At 44.5% G+C, this 24783-nt stretch overlaps 1 protein-coding gene across 15 annotated transcripts in view; it reads left to right on the forward strand.

The window, feature by feature from the left end:
• Positions 1-23543, forward strand: part of EPHA5 (EPH receptor A5) — a 257107-nt gene extending 233564 nt beyond the window's left edge. For 4 of the 15 annotated variants that reach the window (XM_075929243.2, XM_075929244.2, XM_075929253.2 and 1 more), the window contains 3 exons: positions 3209-3402; positions 6593-6748; positions 17101-23541. In XM_075929243.2, the coding sequence (XP_075785358.2) occupies positions 3209-3402; positions 6593-6748; positions 17101-17206 (456 nt within the window). In that variant the 3' untranslated portion in view covers positions 17207-23541. Of the gene's footprint in view, positions 1-3208; positions 3403-6592; positions 6753-12418; positions 16421-17100 lie in introns of those variants that run through there. The other 11 variants (XM_075929255.2, XM_075929256.2, XM_075929258.2 and 8 more) reach the window with 5 other exon arrangements.
• The last annotated feature ends 1240 nt before the right edge of the window (positions 23544-24783 follow it).

Raw genomic sequence — 24783 nt, forward strand, 5'->3', positions numbered from 1 at the left:
GATGTTTCATGAGTTAGATGTTTGGCCTCTTTCAGGCATACGATTTTCAGTCAAAAGCAAATTTCCATTTCCTAGCACTGCGAGTGGACGGAATAGGATTCAAAGCTGGCTGTGCCATATTTGTTTGAATGGGACGGTGTTGCTTTTAGGGCCAGTGTTGTAGGCCATGCTAGGGTCCCGTCCTCCCTCCAAGCCAGGATAATCTGGGAAACATCAGTCATAGAGTCCCCTTTGAATTATGCTCTGGTCTGAATCCCATAGCCCAGTGACAGAACTGGACGCCATTCATCCACAGATCCTCCCTGATACAAGGGGGCCCACTGGAGGCATCCATTTGAATTCCCCTGCTCGCTCTTTTCCTACACGTCCCTGGACAGCACCAAAAGCAGAAGCTAGTCTTTAAAGGGGCCTCGTAACCGCTCCTCTGGCGCTAGGAACCTTGTGAGACAGGTTTGAAAAACTCTAGCTGGGTTTGTTATCACGGCCCCTTTTCACCCGCTCTATCTTTGCAGACTTCACGTGGGCAAAACTCGTGAGAACAGAACATAAGACCGTCCAATGGTCCATCAAGCCAAGTATTCTGTCTTCTGATAATGGCCCATACCAGGCACCCCAGAGAGAACAGAACAGGAAATCCTCTGATCCATTTCCTGTTGCCCGTTCCCAGCTTCTAACAAACAGAGGCTAGGGACACCATTCCTGCCCATCCTGGTTAATAGCCATTGATGGATCTACCCTCCATGAATGTATCTAGCTGTTTTTTGAACCTTATTATAGTCTTCTCCTCCTCTGGCAAGGAGTTCCACAGGTTGACTGTACTTTCTTGCGTTTGTGTTGAACCTGCTACCTGCTAATATCATTTGGTAATCCCTCATAACTCCCTTCTTCCAAGGCCGTAACCACGTCCCAACACACAGAGGGGAATGTTGTCCACTTGGCATTAGCAGTTACCTGAACCATGAAAGTTCTTTTGGGGATTCCTGCTTCTTCCTTATTTCATCTAGCACCACTTTCACCATCATAAGCAACAGTGTGATCACCTGCTACATGGTGCATTCAATCATGTCTGTCCTCTAGCATCCCAGCAGAGAAGGGCCTCACAGCTCTCACCATCACACAGAGCAAAAGGGCAGAGAAAAGCATTCCACTGGTTGCACACCTGTGCTGTTTTCTTGAGTCAGAGCAGCCATTCCACAGCTCCCTTACTCAAAGGCAATTTACCAGGAAGATGCTACCCATCCCAATCTAGTACAGAAACTTTCTGCCAGGCCCAGTGCGGCAACGTGGTCCCTACTTTGTCTCCTCTTCCGTTGCAGTAAGCTAAGAACTAAGATTCAAGGTGGAGTCAGCCAGATAACACACCATTGTCAGTGGAATCCCTCGTGTGCATTTTCTAGACCCTTTATTTAAAAAAAAAGAAACCTAATTTAGCAGCATCCTTTTGGACAGTGCATGGATTTCACAAATGCATCCTCAAAAGGATGAATGTGAGTCTGGTTCCTCCCAGTAGAGAATTAATAAGAGTTTTAGCTCTTGCAATTAACATTGGTTCCTGTCCAAGCTTTGCTTGGATTACCTCTGTGCCTGTATTACATCTGCTTGGCAACTTCAGCTAAACAAGCAAATTTAATTCCAGGGTCTTCCCCGCTATGACATGGGACTGTTTCCAAAGTGTTTTCTGCCTCCCCTTTTCTTTACACTCCACTCCCGCCTCAGTTGGCCAAAGAGTTAGATATTTCTGCTATTGATGGTGGCTGTAATATGGTCAACCATGACGTTTCGATTGCATGGATTTCAATTGTTGAAAGAGCTCCTGTCCTCCTTCTTCGGTCTGTGATTTATAATTGCAGCTAGTTAAAACACATTGTTTGCAAATCCAGTCAGTGGTTCACTAAAAACGTCTCCTAAATTGTAATCCCATTTGTTTTGTCCATGGTAACAGCAGTACAGGCAGATTCAATATGGGCAGCCGTCATTTCGAAGGCTTCAAATCAAGTGTTTAAATCAAACTTGGGCGTCTTTCTAAAAAAACCATGCTTTGATTTGAAAGAAGAGGTCTCTTGCACAGTCACTGTGCATTGATGTCATGTCTGTTCACTCCGAAGGAGACAAGAAAGCACGCACTTTTCACCGCTGTTTTAGATACAGAGCCATATTACGAAAACATCATATTTTCCACATTTGCATTTCAAATCAATGGGCTTTAATCCCCCTCTGCTTTTCAATGGCCGTGTACCATCTTGCTGGCATTTTCATTTCCTGGCAGAAATTAGTACACAATAATAAATGACTAGACCCCGCCATTCTTGAATGATACATGAGGTGGCCATGCTGCCGAAGCCTGGAATCTATTCATCTTTTAGCATTCAAAGTCTGATTTGAAATAAAAGTGGACTTTTATTGTTGCAAAACAAATGTGCGATCCAGCACAGGCCTTTTCATTAAAATATATATATTTTCTATTCTGAGAAATTGCTAGAGAGAGCATATGCTGCAGTTCTCAGAATTCAAGAACAGATAAAAGATGGTTAAAAGGAGGAGGAGGGGAAATTGTTCTCCTTGGCCTCTGAGGATAGGACAAGAAGCAATGGGCTCACATTTCAGCAAGGGAGATTGGACATTAGGAAAAAACTTCCTACCTGTCAGAGTGGTGAAACACTGAAATAAATTGCCTAGGGAGACAGTTAAGAGCAGGTTGGATAGACCATCCCTGACAGATGTGTAGATGGTGCTTGGTCCTGCCGTGAGGGCAGGGGACTGGACTTGATGACCTCTTGAGGTCCCTTCCAGTTTTAGGATTCTGTAAATGTGAAGGAATACAGACTTGCATCTAGTGTATACTGAGATAAATCCATTCACTTTGATCATGCCATTGCTTGGGTTCCCGCTGGAGTTCTGGCAACGTACACTAGCTGGAACTCAGGTCTGTTGCCTCTGGAAATTTACGACAGCTCATCTGGCCCATTAACCTCAGGGATTCAATGGTAATTTACACCCGCTGAGGATCTTTGTCACATTTGTGAGCATGAATGGAAATGATTTTCACCCCTTCTTTTCCTGATTATTAACTGTAACGGGGCAGTGACCTGTTTGGCAGAGATTTGTGTTGCATTGTGGGGGCGACTTGATGGCCATGCAGCATTTTAGTGAAAACAATTTGTATTTGCCCAAGTTAAAAAAGCCCACCCTCTGGTTTTGTCTCCCCTAGGTGATAAAAGCGGTGGAGGAGGGCTATCGCTTGCCAAGTCCCATGGACTGCCCAGCGGCTCTTTACCAGCTAATGCTCGACTGCTGGCAGAAGGACCGGAACAGCAGGCCTAAGTTTGATGAAATTGTCAGCATGTTGGACAAGCTCATCCGTAACCCCAGCAGCCTGAAGACCCTGGTTAATGCGTCGAGCAGGTATCCATGCGGGCCAACGCTTTTTTTCCATTCATGATTCATGGCTTTGCACCTGGGCACCGAAATAGTACTCACTGTATGGTCTGGGCAGCCCCTGGTGGAGGTACCACAAACGTCATCATGTCCAGAAGAGTTTTCCCAAGTCGGCTCTTTCTGTTTAGATTGGCAGCTCCATGAGCAATTCGGCCACATTACAAAGGCATCCACACTGAAATGATTGTCTTGGGGAAGCTCAGCTAGCAGCTCTCTGTAGTGCGATACAATGGATTTACACCCAGGACAGGCGGAGCAGGCTGTAGCCCATAACGTATATAAGTAACATCACTCAAATTGTCTGTCTGTTGACTTGATACTGGTAATAGAGGAAAGAAATCCTCAATGGCAAATTGTGCGTCTTCAGGTTGAACCTCTCTAGTCTGGCACTCTCTGGTCTGGCAACATCCATGGTCCAGGATGATTTTAATTAGTCGGATGTCCACTTAGCATGGGTGGGGCTAAGTTTCTCATGGCCCCATGAAGTTTGTTTACAGCCACCAGACAGGGCAGGGCCTTGGGAATATAGTGGTGGGTACAGGAGGTTGGTGTAAAGGGGTGGTGCGAGAGTGAGGAGTGGGTGAAGAGGGGTTCAGGGTGGGGGGGTTCCATCTGGCACAGGTCTTTTTTCTCCTCAAAGCTCCTCCTCCCCCGAGCCAACAGGTGCATTTTTTCTCCCCTCAGACCTCACCTGGCCTCCAGGGGTGTTTTCTCTCCCTCCCAGTCTCCTCCTGTCACCAGGGGCCTTTCTTGTCCCCCACCTCCTGGCACTGCAGCTAAGGGTCAGGAGGGGTGAAAGGGTTCAGGGCTGCTTACTTGGTGTGCAGGCTGGCAAGATGGCTGGCCTGTCCCTTGGTGGTGCGGCTGGTGCCAGTGGGCATTCTACAGGTTAGCTCTCCCCGGGGGCTCATTGCCCTAGTGGCTACTCTCATATTGTGTCCCTCCAAACATCAGCCCCTCCCTTTGCACGTGACGGAAACCAGTCCCTTTCCTGGCACTTCCAGTTTTCCTGTCACAACCAAATCCTGATCTTGCTTTGAGTGAAGAGAAGAGGAAGCGGCCTACCAAATAGGGTGGCCTTAGCTCTTAGGAGGAGTTCTTGAACAAACAGACTTTCAGACAGACACACAGACAAAATCTAATCTATAGCAAAAGAGATTAAAAATTCCCCACATAGGAGGGGAACCAGTAACATTACAATGTGCGCACAGCAGTAGATGCCCCAGGGCACAAGTACTGAAAATCCACTTCTTTGCCTGATTAGTAAGGAAGTTTGAATCCCCTCTGAAATATGCGAAATATTATGTGAAAACATTATGCTGTTGTTACTGGCAATATTAACATTTTATTGGCCCCTTCAGTATAGCCATTAAGTAAATAAATAGTACTAACATATTCATAAAATATATGAAGACTCCTGAAGTGCTAACTAATATAATATCCTGGATTGCCTTCCAGTCAGGTATATTAGAACCAAGTTTACATATTTAAGGCTCAATCTTGCAAATATCTGTGGCTTGCATTCCCCACGGATGTAGTATTATTAGGTGACGTGGCTTAGTGAATAGATCACTAAGCTGGTCTTGGGTTCCAACCGGAGCTCCCCTGGGTGACTTCAGGAAAGTCCCTTTACCACTCTGAGCCTCATTTTCCCCCATCTGTAATATGGGAATAATAAGACTGGCCTCCTTTGGAGAACATTGTGAGCTCTACTATTGAAAAGAGCTGTGTGTAAGAGCTAGTATTGTACATTACCGTATTACCTAGCGACCCATGCAGAATGGAGCCTGACTGTGACAGATAGTTCTGTTGACATCCATGGAACAATTCCCATGACCTAAGCTACTTGAATCATAGGCCAAGTTTCCGATTTTTTTTAATGGGTGCCTACAGACAACCTCCTAAATCATATCCTGATTGAATCAACTCCTGAAATCAACAGGAGCGGAGCAGTTTGGAGACTCTAGTCCAGTGTCGCAGGATCAAATATTTACATTCTGATCACAGACTGGTGTATATACCCAGCACTAGGGAATATGATTTGTATTTATCTCCCTACTCCTGACGTGCGTAGCAATAGATTTTGGCTTCTAGGCTCTGGACACTTTGATTCAGGAGAAGGAAAATAGAATGGTGGAAGCAAAACTGAGGTCTTGAAGGTATGCAGTCTCCTGCCATTTACTGCTAGGGGCTCCAAGCACAGAGAGAGACAGTCTCCGTTCAAATGAGCAGGACCACCGAAGCAGAAGAAAGGAGTAAAGATGAATGCTGCAACGAATAAAGCAAACCGATAAAGACGCTGGTTGCAATCTGCAAATTCTTGCTTATCTGATTTATGATACTTTCCTCTTTTCGTTTTGCTGGTAAAATAGTTTTAAAATGTGGGAGTTTCAGAAGCTTTCAGCACTGGGCTAGCTGTTCACACCAAAGTCAGAGGCATTGCGGGGAGCAGTTAGACCCTTTAACGCTCGATGTAATTAAGGTCACAGATATCGGGGTTGTCTAAGAAAGTACAAGTCGAACCTCTCTAGTCTGGCACTCTGGTTCAGCAACTTCTGTGGTCCGGCATGATCTTAGTTATCCAGATGTCCGCTTATAGGTGTGGCCAAGTTTCCTGAGGTCCCAGAAAGTTTTTTTGCAGCCACCAGTCCTGAATCTCAATGTTCATTGCTGTTATTTAGCTCAAATGTATCCCTAAATGTCCTCTAAGAGCCCAGCAAGCAGTGAAAGTGTTGGTAATGCCTAAATGCCATCATGGCCCCCTTAAGAGTCGCGTGTTCCAAGCGGGCTTCCGTCAGGAACCCAGCCGTCCCAGGAGAAGAGGTGCTTGTACGCCCGAGGAGATTGCAATTCATGGAAGTTATACAGGGAAAATAGGTGCCGGTATGCTGTCACAGGGCATACCATCACAAAAAAAGCACTGCTGCTAGACAATGTTGACCTCCCAACATCCAGAAAATTCTCTTATTTGGAATCAGTCCGGTCCCAAGGGTGCTGGACTAGAGAGGTTCAACCAGTGTAACAAAAGGCTCATCATAAACTCATAGAACATTAGAACTGGAAGGGACCTTGAGAGGTCATCAAGACCAGTCCCCTGCTGTGAGTGAATGCTTGCTGCTGGGTACATCTTCCGACTGCTCTCCTTTGTTTGTTTTAGAGTGTCCAATTTATTAGTGGAACACAGCCCCCTGGGAAGTGGTGCCTACAGATCAGTAGGGGACTGGCTGGAAGCCATCAAAATGGGACGGTACACAGAGATCTTCATGGAAAATGGATACAGTTCGATGGATTCCGTGGCTCAGGTGACCTTGGAGTGAGTAGTTTTCTCGTCATTTTCACCTGCTTGGCCGGAGGTGGGGAGAAGACAGATCGGTTTACATGCAGTACAGAGATGGCGGGGTGGGGGGGAGAGAAGAAGGGAAGCAATTAACTGTTGTGCACAGTCAGCAGCTCCCGAGGAAGGCTCATCTGTTATAGCCTGTGTCGATGATAACAAATGCATGAGAGGGTTGAACTTACGGTCACGGTGCTTGCTGCCAATATCTTGGCTCCTTCCCTCAAATAAATTCACACTTGAGTTTGAGTAACTGACAAACCATTCGCTGGCAGAAGAGCAATGGGATTATTATGGGCTACTTTAAAAAAAAACCACCCAAGTTCTGTTGCTGGCAGAGTTGTATACAAATAAATATAGGGGGTCATTCACCGTGCTTTTATGCTGGTGTGACTGGCCTCAGTGGAGTTATTCCTCCCTAGCATCAGCAGGAGGGGAAAGTCAGGCACGGGAAGTGATGTCGTATTAGAGGATTTTACCTAGAAATACAGCGAGGCACAATTGATGGGGCTGATTCAGCACCGGCGACAAACTAGAAAACATCAGTCAAATCTGGGTCTGGGTAAATAAATACCCCCGGCTGGATTCTCTGGTCTGTATCTTGGTGGTGTAAAGAGGTCTTAACTTGGCCATAAATTACGTTTACCCTCTCAAAGGTCGGAGTGTAAATGAGAACCAAGCCCAGGGCATGCGCAGAAAACGGCCAGTCCAAAACAAATCAGTTAGTCGGAGAATTATGATCTCGTGTACAATTAATGATTCAATCTGCATCATGTAGAATGAGATCAGCTCCAGAGCCTATGCTAGAGCCCGACGTACGAGTCCCTCCGGTGTCTGAGTTCTGCAGCTCAAAAGAAGCTGTCTCCACCCTGCAGAAATAGGCCCCGGGTGAACAATTTAGAGGCTCTTTTATGTGTGTATGGGCCTACTTCCGAGATCAACCAGAACTGCTCAGAATGAATCCACAGCACTATAGTCCTGCGGTCAGTGCCTAGGGCTATTCATGACCTGGGTGCTGCTTTTTTTAAAACGGCCTGTGCCGTGTGCAGCGAGGGCTATGCCTTACTGAAAACCAAGCACAGCGAATGTGTTTCCAGCTCGATTAACCTCAAGGCAGGCGATCACAGCTGCTGAATTAGAATGCAAAGGGACCAGACGGACAGACAGACCCACACCAAGACAATATGCCCATTGCAGCAATTTCAAGTAATAAGAGAAACACCCTGCTATCTCAGATCCCTCATGAGTTTCCTGCCCCGAAGCTGGAACAGGAACTCAGTGTTGCTCAATGGACTTCACCCCGCAGGGCACTAAATCCTCCCACAACAGAGGTGGAAATGGAAGACTCCCTGAGATTTAAAAGAGCACGAATGGGCAGTCAAAAAGTACTGGCCTCTCTGCCTGCCTGATGTCCACAGTCCCCATTTGCTATCCCTGCAGTCTCAAACCCCGCTCCTGTTTAATTCCCTGCCCTGTGAGGCTGCATCCGCCACCTTTATATTGGATTGTTTTATTTCTGTAGCCCCCTGGGAGCCCCGGTCAAGGGTCAGGTTCTGGGGGCGGGACTAGACCACCTCCTGATGTCCCTGCCATCCCGACGTTTCTGCAATGCGGGGTTGATTCCGTTGTGCCAACGTGTACAGATGCAGATCAAAGACGACTGGTCCTGCCCCAGAGAGCTCACAGTCTGTGTGGCAGGACATGCCAACAGCATCAAACAGCAAGGGGGCAGGGAGCAGAGAACGATAAGGCAGAGAGTGGGGCAAAAAATGGAATCAGTTATTATAATTTCCTAGGCCTAAAGCTAAGCTCCCACCTAAGGCTTTCAGGTGTGGAGATTTCGCCTCTTGCTAAACCCACAATCCCAAGACACCACCCCTGCATTCCCCCCACTCACCATGTTATTCCATATTTCCTCAACATCATTTCATATGAAATGGATGTAAAACACCATCCCGCATTGGTTGGTATGTGCACCTAATCAGGGTTTAGATCATCAGAAATGTTTGATCACCTCTGATTATATGGTCACTGTCCACTCCAATGTTTATTAAATGAGAGGATAGGTAGTTCTGTGCCCAGCAGTAATTATCTGAGAATAGAAAATCAACACAATCATTGAAGTATCTCTATTTTTAATTTGCTGAACCATGTTTGTGTCTCCGTCCTCCCCAAATTCTCTGTGCTCTTTCCCCATGTGTCTTTTTCATCTCCCTGCTGTGTGTATGTTGCTCGCTTCTAAGGCCTGCTCTTGTGTCCTTGAAGCCAACAGGAGTTTTGCCAAAGACGTCACTGAGTGCACCATCCAGACCTTAGGGCTGATCGGAAGACGTGTTTCATTTTACATGAAAAATGTCAACGATTTCCTTTAAATCCTGTTGTGGAATTTTTCAACAAAATCTTCAACGTTTTACTCGGGTGGAGATTTCCTCCCCAAAATTCCCATTGTTATCGAGAAAAGTTTCGGCCGAACATTTTCTCCTGGTTCCACCATTGGCCATCACAGGGTCTCTCAAACCCCTGCACATTTTCCTCGCATCTCCTTGATGCACGAGATGTTTTCCTGCTCAGATCCCCCCTTGTTCTATGTGATTGCTGTCTCTCCTTTGACCTGATCCCTTTCCTGTCTTGTGTTTCCTTTTACCTCTTCTCCTTTTCCCTTTATTTCCCTTCCCCTTTCACTTCTTTCCCTCTGAGTCTGTTCCCTTTCTTTACTTCTTGTTCTCTGCGTACCCCATCTTCTACTCTTCCTTTCCCCTCTTCCCTGCTTCTGCTTCCTCCTTGCTCCTCTCTTCCATTCCCTTGCTGTCCTCCCCATCTTTCCCCCTCTGGTTCAGCTCCTCCATTCTGTGCCTCTGCCCTTCTCCACTTCACTGCTGCTGCAAGCAGAGATGCCAGAAATTAACAAGATCGATGGAGCACTGTTGCTTCAATAGATCTCACAGACACCTTGTTAAATTCATTAGCTGTTCTGCTGGGGCATAGCAGCACAGGGCACAGAAGCTGAGGTTAGACGAATGTGCCAGGGCATCTGACAGATGCAAACCAGCCCTGTCCAACAACTCCTGAGTAAAGAGGAGCTGATGCTTCATGGATCACTCTGGGAAATGTTCCTTTGTGTGTGGCAGCCTTTATCTCCTCTATCCTGCGTTTTTTTCTTCTCGTTCCTGAAAATGGTGACGTGAAAACAGACTAGCGGGTGAAATGCTGTCCTGCACCAACATTTCCTCAGCACATGGATGCTCAGGAAACCAACTGTGGCTGTCTTAATTCCTCAGTGAGGCCAGATCTACCCTGTGGTGCAAAGTCGAACTAAAATGAACAACTCCAGCTATGAGACTAGCATAGCTGGAGTCGACCTGGCTTAGTTCAACTTACTGTGGCATCTCCTCTGCAGATGGTCACTGAGAGAAATTCTCCCATCGACTTTCCCTACTCCTCATTACCCAGTGGAGTACTGGAGTCAACAGGAGCATGATCAGCAATTTATTTAGCATGTCTTTACTAGACCCGCTAAATCAATCCCTCGGGTATCGATCTTTGAAGCTGTCGATTTAGCAGCACCGAATTTCCAGTAAGTGTAGACGAGGCCTGAGTTTATAGCCGTCTGAGAGATTCTCTAAACTCTGATAGCTGGTACCCGTACTAACACTATGTTGTCCATTCCCCGGCACTGCCACAATGTGTTTCTTCTCAGCTGGCCAAATCCAGCTGTTTTGAAAACCCTTCACAACCCCAGAGCAGCACAAAGGGGCTGGAACCCTGAGGGTATCTAGAGCTTTTTCAATTACATTTCCTCTGTTTAAAACTTTAACTGGAAAGAAAGATCCATGTTCTATTCCAAAGTCATAGTTTTGTGAATATTAACTCCTGAGCCATTCTTCCAAGATTAATGATATATTTCAAACGATATCCATACTGCTTCTCCATATGTTCTTTAAAGTCTCAATGGTTCAGCCCTTAAAACAGTGAGCCCTTTCTCATGCATATAACTCCAGTGAAGTCAGTGAGAGTGTGAGCCTGTTGGCTTGAGAACCAACATGAATAAGTCTTACCCAGCTGAGTCCTAAGTACTATCCATGGTGTGCTATTAATTTATAAACAGAACTCCCCATTAAAATCAATGGGGAATTTTCTTTACAATTTTTAATTGTCTTTAAAATTGAATGCATACTATTACGATGCTACAGTACAGCACATGCTATATAGTTCTATAAGCAAGATCTTCACCTGGTATAAATTAGCAAGGTCCCATGACGTCAGTGTAACTACACTAGTTTATGCCAGTGGAGGATCTGGTCCCATCCATATATTTTTGTGAGCCAATAAGAGGCATGGAATCTACAGTGCCCTCAAATGTAGGTTCTTCCACATGGGAAGGTGGGTTCCGAGACGGCTTCTGTCATTGAACAGTCTCACTTTCCAGTGAGATTACACGCTACCTTGGTTTGGTCAGATAATCTGCACTCGAGTTAATAGTGTTCCCGAGACAGTTATAACAGGCTAATGGGGAGGGGAGGGAATCAACTAAAAACAAAGCAAAACCCTAAAAGCACAAAGGGCTCCTCCTTAGCTGATGTAAATTAGCAAACCTCCGTTGCCTCCAAAATGAAAATTGTCAAAGACTGAGATGAGATCCTAAGCTGGCGTCAATCAACCTTTACTCCTGTGAAGTGAACAAAGCTAGGCTGAATGATACCAGCTGAGCCTTGAATAAGGAACGAAATGCTTTTCTGCCTATTAATGTGGATCCATCTCGTCATTTGATAGGTCCTTTAACTGTTACCAGAGGGAAAATGAACTTGGGAACACAGTGTTCTCTGTTGGTTAAAAATGGTTTTTTCCACATCCAAGGGGACAACAGAATATTTTGTACAGTGCAAATAAAAATTTGGATTAAATGTTTTATGTCATTGTCAATGTAGGCAACTGTTCAATATATCACAGAGCTGGGACTTGGGGGGATCCGGTGACAAGAACATTTGAAAGTAGTTTTCATTCTCCAAATGACACCAGTAAAACGTCCTCTAAAATGTATGAGGTCTGAGTAAGACTGTAGATTGAAAATGTAACCCATATGGGATACAGCGGTGTAGGTTAAATGGAAAGAGGAGGACTGGACGAAAGAGGAGGACTGGGGTAGCCCGGCCCAATAATGCAGAATAATATTATTGAGATGAAAAAAGCGAACTGTTCTACGTTCCAATGCAAATATATATACAGCTCCCTCAAACTCTGTGGCCAACATTTTTAAAAGTGACTAGTGAGTTTGGATGCCCAACTAAAATCCTCCTGAAAGGGCCTAATCTTCAGAGAATAGCTACTCAGCGCTTTCTGAAAACCAGGCCTTTCTAAAGACATCTCAAGTTGAACATCCAAAAATGGAAGCCCCTGAAATCTCTGATGATGTTTGAAACGCCTGTTCTATTGTCTCACCAAATAAAAATCCCAACTGCCCCCATGCCAGGTTGACATGAATCCCTGTGTCCCACAAGTGACTCCCAGGTAGCTACAAATGATGGAAAACGAATAACCAAAGGGCTAAAGGGAATATCGCCCCAAGTCCCGAGCTCTGCTTGCGTAAGCAAAGACCTGATAATGCATGTGTTCAAAGAGTGATGTCTACATGTAGTTCTGATTCTTGCAAAGGGATGAATCACCTTGTGAAAGGTGGAACCTCACCCACCACTCCCTGTTTCCAACGGGATCTCAGACTTGAAGGAAAGCATGCCGCTTGGAGAAGGCCTACTCTTTAGACTTGTGCACCAGCTAGTGACTTTGAGTGTGTCTGGTGCTTTCATTGAACAGCAAGAATAACCTTACCAGGACACCACTCAAGACTAGATAGACCATGACTTGACTCTCAATCTGGTACTTAACCGGACTGATTACTATCAACATGTGGACTACTATCCCATGCCTTTTGGAAAACCTGTATTTGCTGAAACTCAGGACAGCCGGTGGTTTGTTATTAATGGAACATCTATGAATCTTTGTAATGTTATGTGTTGTGCTGCTTTGCATTGTACATTTTCGTATAAAATAAAATAAATTATTATTTTCTAAATTGAATGGCAAATATACAAGGATTCACCTGCTCCTGCAGCTTATTCTTACCCTAAAATCTCAATCCTCACTTGTGACATCATGATTATTTGCAGAGGAACTAGCCCTGAGCTTGTGATGGTGCAGGAGAGGAAGAATGGACAAGAGCAGATGAACTCTTAGAAAGCAAAGACTTTCATTTCAGGCACAAGTTTCTAGCAAGCGGGTGTCTAAATCCTTTAGCATCCACTGAAAAACCCAGCCTAAGGGCCCAATCCATCCACGCTCCCTCAAGCTGAGTCGAACCTTGAGCCGTCCTGTTGATTTCCATAGAACTAAGACAGTGCAGGGACTGGGTACGAGTAGCAGAATCAGGCACTAAAATGGAACGTGGAATACAGCTTATCTATGGGGCCAAGTTGTGAGTTGCTAGGTGCTCAGCATTTCTGGAAATCTGCTGACTCGCCTTAGGTGCACGAGTGGAAACTGAGCTCTTTTGCAGAAAGGTGCCCTGGGTCTGAAAATCTGGTCCATGGTGTATAAACCGAGCTGTCTCTCAATAAAGAGCTTTAAATATTTTTCGTGCTCAGTCTTTAACCATAAGAATTCAACTAATGAAAGCCTAAAGGGATAGCCCAGTTAGAGACCACCGCTTGTCATTTGGCGTGGTTGTCCTCCGTTCAGCCGTGTCATCCTCATCTTCGCGCCTGTCTCTGAATTAGATGCTGCGTGTCAATCAGTGGAACACAATAAGGACCATCTCTCCAAGAAGAAAAGGTGACTGACTTGTAAGTTGAGGTTCTTCGAGATGTGCAGTCCCGATCTGCTTTCCACTTCCTGCCCTCCTTCCCCTTTATGGTGGAGAAGAACTGGAGATGTAGTCGGTCCATGCCATCCTTTGTGGCCTTGGACAAAACTCTGCGATGAAGGGCACGTGCATGGATCAATGGAGACAAACAAGTTCAAATTCTCTGGCTCTAGACGTGGTGCACATGTGTAAACCCTCTGTAGAATACAAATAGGGTCCCCACATCTCAAAGAACCTCCAGTTATGGGTAAGTAACCTTCTCTTCCCTCAATGCTGCCCTTCTGTAAAGCTTTTCAGATAGCTAGCACCCACGGAAGCACAAGGAAGGCAAACATCAATGGAGCTATGGTGCTTTATAAAAATGATTGTGGATTAATTGAGACCACACTTTATGCAGATGGAGAGGCACCATGACATCTCTCCCCGTGCAGAAGCGATCCTTAATTGTGTCCAATGGCTTAATCTATAGGAAAATCAGGATCCTTCACCTCAATATTTGATTAATACAGTAAATCCCCTGCGCTAGTGTTTATAGTGAAATATGAAAGGTCTGTCTTTTTTTTCCCAGTCTTGCTCTGTCTCTAATCCACAATGCATTCACAAGAGCTATATTGGGTGATGGAGACTGTCGTGGCAAAGGAAAACAGCATCAAATATTCTGCACTGGCTTTGGGAAGAGGAAACCAACTACTCGTCCTGTTTCAGAAGGAGTTTTAATATTAATAGAACTCCACACGAAATGCAAACACCCCCTAGTGTTTCCGGCTGGCTGGTCTGCGTAGCATTCCTAAGGCAGAATAACACCATCAGAGAATTTCATTTACAAGTCTGATACCTATAATAGAGGTTTAAACAAAGACCCTAACTGGATTATCTGCTATACAGTATTACACATCCTAATGACATAAATAGCCAAGCGCCAGGTACTTAAGAGTACTTAGAACCCACTCTATCAGCTTCATTTAGCATGGATGCTCTAAATGACCATTTTTTCCCCTTCTCTTTTCCTCCCCATCCCCTCTCTTTCACTACTATTTATTTTGCAGCCTGGACCCCTTAATTCCATTCATCTGAAGAAGTGGGTCGTGCCCACAAAAGCTCATGATGCCATCTGCATTTTTTGTTAGTCTCTAAGGTGCTGCAGGATTATCCCTTTTTTTTTTTTTTTTAAGTTTTACCATCGGAGAAGCTACAAATGTCTGAAATATTTGGGGCCAGGTTTTCAGAAGAGCTCAGATCCTGTTTTAGGCACTTTTAAGTGAAGTGTCTGGACTTTCAAGTGTGCTCGGCACCCAACAGTTGACACTGGAAAAAAAAGGGAAGGATCTGGAGCCTTTTAAAAAATCCAGTCCTGCCGTCCTGTTGTTGGTGTTAATTACCAGCAGTGTGCCTAAGATAAATCACCTATTGCAAGGTCATTCCCACCTCTGGATCATTATTCAAATTGCTGTGTCACATGCTGAACCATTTTCACAGTACAGGGGAGGTGGAAAGGAAAGGTCCGGCCCAGAAAAAGTAACACACTTTGGCAGCCATTAAAAATCCTTCCTTCCAAATAATGAGCACACAGTCCTGGTTCACGGACCCCTCTCCCTCCCTGAGCAGGTTGTGACTTCCTTATACAGCTCATGCAACTGCTGGAAAGGGACAGTGGGACTAAACAAAATGTTATTCCTAAACAAAAAAGCAAGCTTTTTCCAAGGCCAATGGCTGAATATTTTTCAGTGTGTGGAGGACAGATCTAGCTTCCTCAGGGCACGCTTACTTGTTCAAATGCCTATTTCAGCCCTGGATTCAAAACAGTCCTTAAGAAACAGTCTGACTTTTGAACATAGAATCTAGGGTAAGGGTCTGATTTTCAAAATAGCTCCCATTTAAGAACCTGAAGGAAGCAGCCAGATGTTGGGTGCTGAGTTTTTTGAAGAAACTGGCACACACAGTGGTTGGTCATCTTCTTGGGACAGGTGGGGCTCTTCAAAAGCTACTGAGCACAGGTCTCAATTATTTTCTGTGCCCCCAAATTACTTGGGCACTTTTGAAAATCCCAGCTCATGTGCTCATAAAACTCCCCTTGACATCAACTGGAGCTATGTGTACATAGGAAAGAGGAGATTAGGACCCTTCGATGATAAACAGTTCATTAATTCCTCCAGACCTGCTTTAGAAGGCTCTACCCAGGTGAAATTCTAGATTCCCTTGCAGAGGAAGGCTTCCGGATAGGGGCTGTCATTCCTTCGTAATCATGATAGGCATTCTAACAATCACATTATCTTATGTCGGAAATATAAATACACATGTCTTGATCCTTTCCCTCTCAAAAACATTACCCTAAATAAAACCCTTAAGGCCATACTATGGCAGTTTTTACAGCAGAATCCCGTTCAGATTATTCTCCTTTAAACAATATGAATCCCAATAAGGCCTTTCATATTTAATTCCACTTGTACGTAAAAGAGCACTTTCTTCTGCTTAACACTGGCACCTACTGGGGAAAAGAAGCAACACAATTTTTATGCGACAGCACTTCCCAAGAACCAAGCACAAATTGCTTATTCAACAGCATCCCACCCAATACACTGCCAGCAGCTGATCTTGAGTCGTGTCATTTGTGACCGTATCACCCATTAAAATAATTGCAATGGGCCCCAAAAGTCTGCCCTCTAGACCGAGAGGTGTTTCTCAAGGACTGCGACCTTGAAGGACTCCACTGCACTGTATCAGAGAGGTAGCCGTGTTAGTCTGAATCTGCAAAAGCGGCAAGGAGTCCTGTGGGACCTTATAGACTAACCGAAGTGTCGGAGCATAAGCTTTCGTGGGCAAAGACCCAATTCGTCAGATGCATCTGACAAAGTGCGTCTTTGCCCACGAAAGCTTATGCTCCAACACTTTGGTTAGTCTACTGCACTGTATTACTCCTGTGGCATAAATGACTTCACTTAGGGTTTGGCTGATACACGTCGCAAGCCAAACAACTTGGTTAAGAGGCTAAATTTCGTAGCAGCGTTGCTCCCAGTGCTCTCACTGCAACTAGACATTTCAAACTTGGGCTCGCCAATCTGATGTGAAAATTAAAGCCACCTTTTTGTTGCGTTTGCTGTCATCTGCTCGGAACACCAGCCGTTGGAAATGGTTTCGCCTGGTGCGACGTTCAAGTCAGCTGTTTCATATTTACACAGTGAGGTCTGACATTTTCAAAGTGAGGAGACCAAAGTTTGGCTCCTACCTCCTTATTTAAGCTCTGGCCTGCTGTAGGTCCTTGACAAATCCCTTCATTTCTCAGGCTTGACATTTCCCCCTGTGTTTTGGGTGGTTGTTTTTTTTTAATAAAAGGATTACGATACCTCCTTTGCAAAGCACTCGGAGGTTCACGTACGGTAAGCCTGTGATGTCGCTATCCATTTACATCACCTAGAAGCTATAAAATATTGAGCTCTACCCAGAGTCATCTAGAGAACCAACGTGTGCTTTCTTCACACAGGGATCTGAGGCGGCTTGGCGTGACACTTGTTGGTCACCAGAAGAAGATAATGAACAGCCTTCAAGAGATGAAGGTCCAGTTGGTGAATGGGATGGTGCCATTGTAGCTTGGTTTTAGAGGCCCTTCCTCAAGCGATCAGCCCTGCACTTTGTAAACCAGACCTGACATTTCTTATAATCAAGAGGGGAAAAAGGGAAAGTCGGTTCTTTCTGTGACTGGTCGACATTGGCCTCTGCCACATAATTTATAATCAGTGTTTGACTAAAAATTTCCTTTCCTTCCTATGTGTCTCTTCATATTTATGAAGTAAATGTAACGTGCACGGAAATGGATCTACTGTACGTGAGGGTTAACCATTTTCTTACCCTTTGGCAAGAATGAGAAATAGCCGTCTCCCACTCCACCTTGTCTGTACATGGAATCTATAGAGAGCACCTTTATATACTGAATTCTGGCGGCACAGGTTCATACTTCCAAGGACTTACTTGAATGGAAAAGTTTTGTAGCAATTCATGGGCTAACAAAAGCTGCAGTTTACTGAAGTTTACTTCAAGTCTTAATTGTCTACAGAAGTGTATTGAAGAGCAATATGATTAGATTATTTCTGGATAGATATTTTGTTTTGTAAATTTTAAAAAAATGCTGTTACACAGCGTTACGTTATGGAGATTGTGTAGAAATATGTTGTTTGTTCAGTGGCAAATACAATACAGGGTGTATATTCCCCCTCCTCTGTGTTATAAAATTCCTGTTAATTTGCTGATCTGTGAGACAAAAACATGGTTAATATGTATATACTGTACAGTTTGCTACACACCCAGGTATAAGATTTTTTGGTTAGCTTTGGTTTGGGTTGTTTTTATGCTACCACTTTGCTTGTATTTTTGCTGCTGTTCCGTTTGAACAATGTACAAAACAAGAAAGCTTTCAGGAGTTTGAATTACATATGTGAGGTAACAAGAGTGCATTTTAAAAAAAAGCCGCTTCTCCCTCTCTTTCTACATTAGTTTTGGATATTAAGGGGAAGATTTCAAAAGCATAAATAGGAGTTAGCCATGCACTGGCTTTCAGTAGCAGTTGGGTGCCTAATTTCTTCTGTAGCTTTGAAAGTTTCCCCATTCAGAGTAAAGGTGTCCTCCTTTGTAGTTTAAATCATTTAGTAATATTTGTAGTCATTGATGTTGCTCTCTTTTCTCAAATTGACTTAGGTGAAGCCCAAAAGTTCTCTTCTCGAGTGAAATTGACACCGACGGGGGCATTTTCAGAGGAATCGCAGCGCTTTACTTTTTTTAAAAAAAGATTGTTAAACTCCCATACGTAGCTCTGAGATTTTAACTTTAAGCACTAACCCTTGACAGTAATTTCTGTAGTAGCATGTCCACACATACTTTGGCATAGAGGCGGCATGTTTGTGATGACCTAGGCAATGTATTTGGTGCCAGAGTTTCCCTCCTGCACTGATAATCGTTCTGTCATGTTGACTGATAATGAAGGCCCGCATTCAGCCAGGAACCTATGCACATCTGCGGTTCCATTGAGCTACTCACATGCTTAAAACCAGATATTGGCATAGGTACCACATCGAATAAGAGCCTAATATCATAATCATGGTCCCCATTGGATGTAGCGGTTGAGTACCTTGCATTTGTAGGGCGTGTGAAAATACTGCATTTCTGAAGTTCTTATTCTTACGTGGTCGGCAGATTCAATAAACCCCGTGCCTCTCATCTAGTCAAGGTTGAGAAGGAAAAATACATTAAAGCATGGATCAGCACCCCTGTGGACCATCACCAGTCCGCTGCAAATGGACTTAATCCCAGGGACCTATGTGCTTCCAAGCCAACTGGGTCTGGGAAGAGACAAGTCTGTGTTCCTAGCTTGGGATCTATAGGGCACATACCCAGGCCTCTCGTCTTGAGTCCTTCCTTGGCTCATCTGCCCACCACGGTAAACAATAAAAACCGTGCCTCTGGCCTCCTGAGCCCCAGTAGCTAGCATAGGTTCACCCAGAGCTCTACTGAGGCTCCGTGAGGTTAACTCGTTGAAGGACAACATGGCAGGAAAGCAGAGAGCTCAGGCGTAGTCAAGGAATCGCTTCCTCACAGGCACTTTACTCGTCAGAACACTGCAGGGACACAGGGCCAAAAAGTAACCCAAGTCCTAAGTGCTCCATTAGTCTGGTCTCATCACTTTTGTGAGCCTGTGGTCTGGCCATGGTTCAGGCAGGGCAGAGTCCCGCCCTCTTGTTCCACCAAGCGTTCACGTTCTCTACAATGGTCGGCCCCCAACTCAAAGCAGCATCCCTTCTTAAGGGCAGTCTGTCTTCCTTGCCTACGTGGGCCTCTGAAAAGCTTTTCCCTTCCCCCCTTCAGGCCCTGGTGGAGAAAGAACATCCTTCTGTTGAGCGGGCAGTTGGGAGACAATCCAAGTGGATGGGCCTACACTGACATAGAATCATAGAGCTGGAAAGAGACCTCATCAAGTGCAGCCCCCTGCCAAAGGCAGGACCAAATTCCAACTAAATCAACCCAATATTGTTGCTTTCTCCTCATGGCCTTTCAGTGAGCTGTCAAGCAGTTTTCCTAGGCATGTTGACTATCTGCAACGCAATTCCGTAAGCTTCCCTTGAGAATGGTTTGACTTGTGTTCTACACATCATGCAAAATGGAGTTCCTAATACAAGATGGCAGTTACAGTTTGATTCCTAGCAGTGTTGTAATCATGCTGGTCCCAGGATATGAGAGAGATAAGGGGGGATGAGGTCATATGTTTTAACAGGGCCAACTGCAGTTGGTGGAAGAGACAAGTTTTCGAGCTACCTAAAGTCAGACCTGAAGAAGAGCTCTGTGTAACTCAATAGCTTGACTCTTTCACCTACAGAAGTTGGTCCATTAAAAGATACTATGTCGCCCACCTGAGTATGGTTTGCTACGGATGTGTCCCTCTCTGTCCCAAAGCCTACACGGTGTACAGGAGCTGAAGGCAAATGTGCTGAATTTGAGATATATAGGGGAATCCTACAGTAATGGAGTCATGTGTTTGAACAACAATGCTCAAGCCAAAAGTTGACTGTCATCGGATTTCAATGTGCACCCTCTAAAATGTGGAGATTTTCAAAGGAGCCTATGGGAATTAGACACCCTACTCCCATCAAAATCCCCTCCTGAAACAATGAGGGACTTTCATGGTCTTTCTCTAGAGATGGAATTATCTCACTCTCTGTAATAGGCCCCATAGCTTTTTGTTTAAGAGGCTCTGTTAGAGATAGGATTGAAAGATTTATTCAGATGATGGCAATTACATGTCATTATTCTAGGGAATATTAGTTGCTTACGTGGGTTGGATAGCATCTTGCAACATTCTTTCTTGAAGACGGTCTCTGCATATTTTGTTTTGTTTTCTATTCCCTTCTTCACCTCTGGAATAAAAGAGCATCTAATCTGTTGATTAAATTATTCATTCCTCTCACACAGGAGCAAATATCTGAATGCCACTTTTGTTCTTAAACATCTCTTCTTTTTATGCTCCCTCAAAGCCTTTCATACAAATAACAGCTTTGAATAAAATAACCTCGCTCACAAAGAAGGATTGTCAGTGGGGGATTATGCTCCTAAATCCCCTTGGTGTAGCTGAGAGCTACCTGCCAAATCGTTTAGTAAAAGCCTATACCTAAAAACCCACCTTTCATCTAGAACTGTTACCTATTTCTCAGTGAGATATGGTACCTTTCCAATTGGTGACAGGTCCAGCAGTGAACAGATGTAGAAAGAAGTCAGATATACCTGGGAAAGGGAGTAAAGAAAAGCCTTCTTCCTACGTCTGTTCACCCCCGGATCTGTCACCAATGAGAGAGGCACCGAATTCATCTGCAAATGTGAGAAATGGAAAAAAGAGACAGCTTGGACGGGAAGCTTTCATGAGATGCAGCGAGGCAGCACACCAGAAGGGGGAGGATTGACAAATCTTGATTGTGTGATTTCCTAGTGTTTTATTTTTGTCAGCCACTGGGCCACAAAGGGAGGGAAATAATCAAGACATCACAATTGCTGCACAGAAAGGAGATTGTCAAATAATAAATAACATTATTAGAGCTGTCAGGGGACCTGTTGTGGGATCCGCTCTGTTTTCATGTCTGTAGTCCTTTGTAAAATAATCGGTAGGAAGACAGACACAACTTGTTTCTTCTGGAGGAATTCTTCAGTCTCCGCTTGCATTAATAAGCTGTACTTGGAGAGATTTTTATTACAACTTCCAGCTCTGATCTGCTCTCCTTTTCTGCCCGCTTTCTTCAGTCACTTGTTAACTCACCGAGTGAATTAGCACGCTGTGAAAAATGCAAGGAGGAGTTTGTGATTTTTTGGGGTGGGCTTTTAAAACAAATTCCCTTGGCCATTTGTGTTTGTTCAGATGCATGTACAGTGTTTCGGGGATTTGCAACAAGAAGGTGAGAATTGCCTTCTCTGAACAGTATAATAAATTGTCAATTGCTGGACCAGGCCTTCGAATATCTTTATGCTCAAATAATAGAGAAAAAATGCCCAGAAGTAGATTGCATTTGTAAATAGACTGGGCACCTTTTCTTAATTATTGAACTACATTTAAACCCCTTTTTATATTTAATTCAAGCACTTACGTTGCTACAAATCTGTTTTCTAACAGAGTCTGTAGATGAGTGAAAAAAACATCTGGCCATGATTTTTGAAAATGGGGCCTAAAGTGAGCTTCCTATATCTGGATTTAGCTACCTAAATAAGAAGTCTGATTTTCCAAAGTGCAGCCCAGATTCCAGGGAGATGCTGGGTCCTCCGCACATTGGAAAATCAAGCCATTCAGTTAGTCACCTAAATATGGTTTGTGGGTCCAATCCGTAGGCATCCACAGATGGAATTTTCAACTGTGGGACTTTGCTCCAGATCCCATTTAGGCTCCTAACTCCCACTTGATTTCAATATCTTTGAGGATCTGGCCCTAAGCACCTAATTCCTTTAGGTCTCTCTGAAAAAATTCTGCCTAAAATCTTGTTCAATGTTTCTTTATTTTACCTTACAGAGTTGGGATATTCATACAAAGCACAAGCAGAGAACTTTGCCTTTGGAAGGTATTTTTCATTGTTGTTATACCAGAAAGGGTAGAAATAAAAATATCTAGGTTAAAATCAGGTATTAGAAGTGGAATATTATATTAAGATTGTCAGTCAGCAGAATCAGACCACAATACTATTTTTGCTCTGGTTTTGCTTTGTCTAAGCATCAAAAAAAAGCTAAGTACTATATTCCGCTATCCTTCCTAGTGGTGCACCGGAAACTAAAACCTAAAAAAAAAAGCAAATGTTACCTATGTAATTTACATATTAAGTTCAATAATCAGAATTACATTGTTAGCTGTATTTAGAATATATACTTAAGGTAAGTCAAAGGGGTTTGCTTTTCAAACTCAGTAGCCCAGATGGTTGCATAGATCAGTGTTTCTCAACTTTTTTTATAAAGTTCCCCTTTAAAATATATATATATATATATATATATATATATATATACCCCCAGTACCTACAGTTTTCAGACACACACATTTTTTTTCTACCATTGTAGTCGGGCAGGCACTGAAATTTTGGGGTGTAAAAAGTACAAAACTAATAAAACGCTGTAAAACTTAAAACAAAAATTCAGTTTTCTACACATTTCATTTGTGTTGACGTACCCCCCCAGATTTCTCTGGAGTACCCCTAAGAGTACTCATACTATTGGTTGAGAAATACTGACATAGATTATTTTTTTTTTCAGTCCATGTTGCTGCTAATCGTAAGGGAATATTTCAAAGGGAATGGTATCTTTTCATAACATTCTTCCTCCGAAAGAGGAAGTTTTTCTAAGTGCAGTTCTTGTTTAGCGTGACCTCCACTTATCCTTTCGAGAAATTATATAATTATTAAAAAAAAGAAGGCTGATGAAAAAAGTCAGCCGTAAACTTTATTTATTCCTTCTATATGTTAACAAAAATATGTGGAAGGTGAAAAAGTTGTGTCTATTTGATGCTGAAGTTAAACATGTAGAAGACTCAGTGATCGAGACATTCTGACTGCTCTAGTTTTGAAATTAGCTATTAAGGAGTGTGTGAAATACATTGATAGCAGTCTGAGTGTAACACTGAGTTTCGAGTCCTTTATTAATATATCCATCTAAACCCTTTAGTGCAGATGGGTAGGGACTCGGTGCTCCTCTATTAAACACTGCCCCGGTTTGCATTAAGTTCAATTCCCTGCATCGGAGTTTAACACATAGAAGGCTTAGCATTGCTGTATTTATTTCCTTTGAGTTTTATTTTTCCTTTGATGCTCTATGTGCATTTTGTTTGTGTACATGTTTTTGTAGTGTAAGATATAAAATTTTATATTTTTTCATAAAAATAAAAATCTTTGAATAACAGTGACATCCAGATGTGGATCACACTTGTGTTGTTGGTTCTTTGTACATAATTCAAGCTAAACGTTCAAAACGATGGGATCTAAATTAGTGGCTGCTACTCAAGAAAGACATCTTACAGTCATTCTGGATAGTACTCTGAAAACAGCTGCCCAATGTTCAGTGACAATCAAAAAAGCAAGCGGAATGTCAATAATCATCAGGAAACGGATACATAAGAAACAGGAAGCATTATAATGCCACTACATAAATTGGTGGTATGCACCTTGAATACTGCATGCACTTTGGGTCGCCCTATCTCAATAAAGCTATATTAGAATTAGAACAGGTATAGAGAAGGGCAACAAAACTGATTAGGGGTATGGACCAGCTTCCATATGAAGAGAGATTAATAAGATTGAGAATTTCAGCTTGGATAAGTGATAACTAAGGGTGCGGTGCGTCTACACTGCACCCGGAGCTCAAAATAAGCTACACAATTTGATCTACCGTATTTTCCGGCGTATAGGGCGACTGGGTGTATAAGACGACCCCCTATCTTTTTAATTAAAAGATAGGGTTTCATCTTATACCCCAGCGCCCTTCCACCTCCTTTGCTCCCGGTGTCCCTGGTCTGCTGGAGATGGTCCCCAGCAGACCAGAGGCACCGGGAGCAAAGCCGCCAGGAGCGCCTGGGCTCCCCCCCGCCGGAGCCCCTCCGTGGCTTTGAAAGCCTCGGGGGAAGCCGGCGGCTGGGCATCCCAGGCGCACATGGGCTGCCCGCCCGCCAGAGCCCCTCCGCGGCTTTGAAAGCCTCGGGGGAAGCCGGCGGCTGGGCATCCCAGGCGCGCATGGGCTGCCCGCCCGCCGGAGCCCCTCCGCGGCTTTGAAAGCCTCGGGGGAAGCCGGCGGCTGGGCATCCCAGGCGCGCATGGGCTGCCCCCCCTCCGGAGCCCCGCGGAGGGGCTCCGGAGGTGGGGCAGCCCATGCGCGCCTGGGATGCCCCCCCGCCGGCTTCCCCCGAGGCTTTCAAAGCCGCGGAGGGGCTCCGGCGGGCGGGCAGCCCATGCGCGCATGGGCTGCCCCCCCGCCGGCTTCCCCTGAGGCTTTCAAAGCCGCGGAGGGGCTCCGGAGGGGGGGCAGCCCATGCGCGCCTGGGATGCCCCCCCGCCGGCTTCCCCCGAGGCTTTCAAAGCCGCGGAGGGGCTCCGGCGGCGGGGCATCCGGCGTACAAGACGACCCCCGATTTTTGGGGGATGTTTCTTAACTTCAGAGGTCGTCTTGTACG

The sequence above is a fragment of the Pelodiscus sinensis genome, chromosome 4 (genome assembly GCF_052426305.1).
Source record: "Pelodiscus sinensis isolate ZL-2025 chromosome 4, ASM5242630v1, whole genome shotgun sequence".
NCBI lineage: Eukaryota > Metazoa > Chordata > Testudines > Trionychidae > Pelodiscus > Pelodiscus sinensis.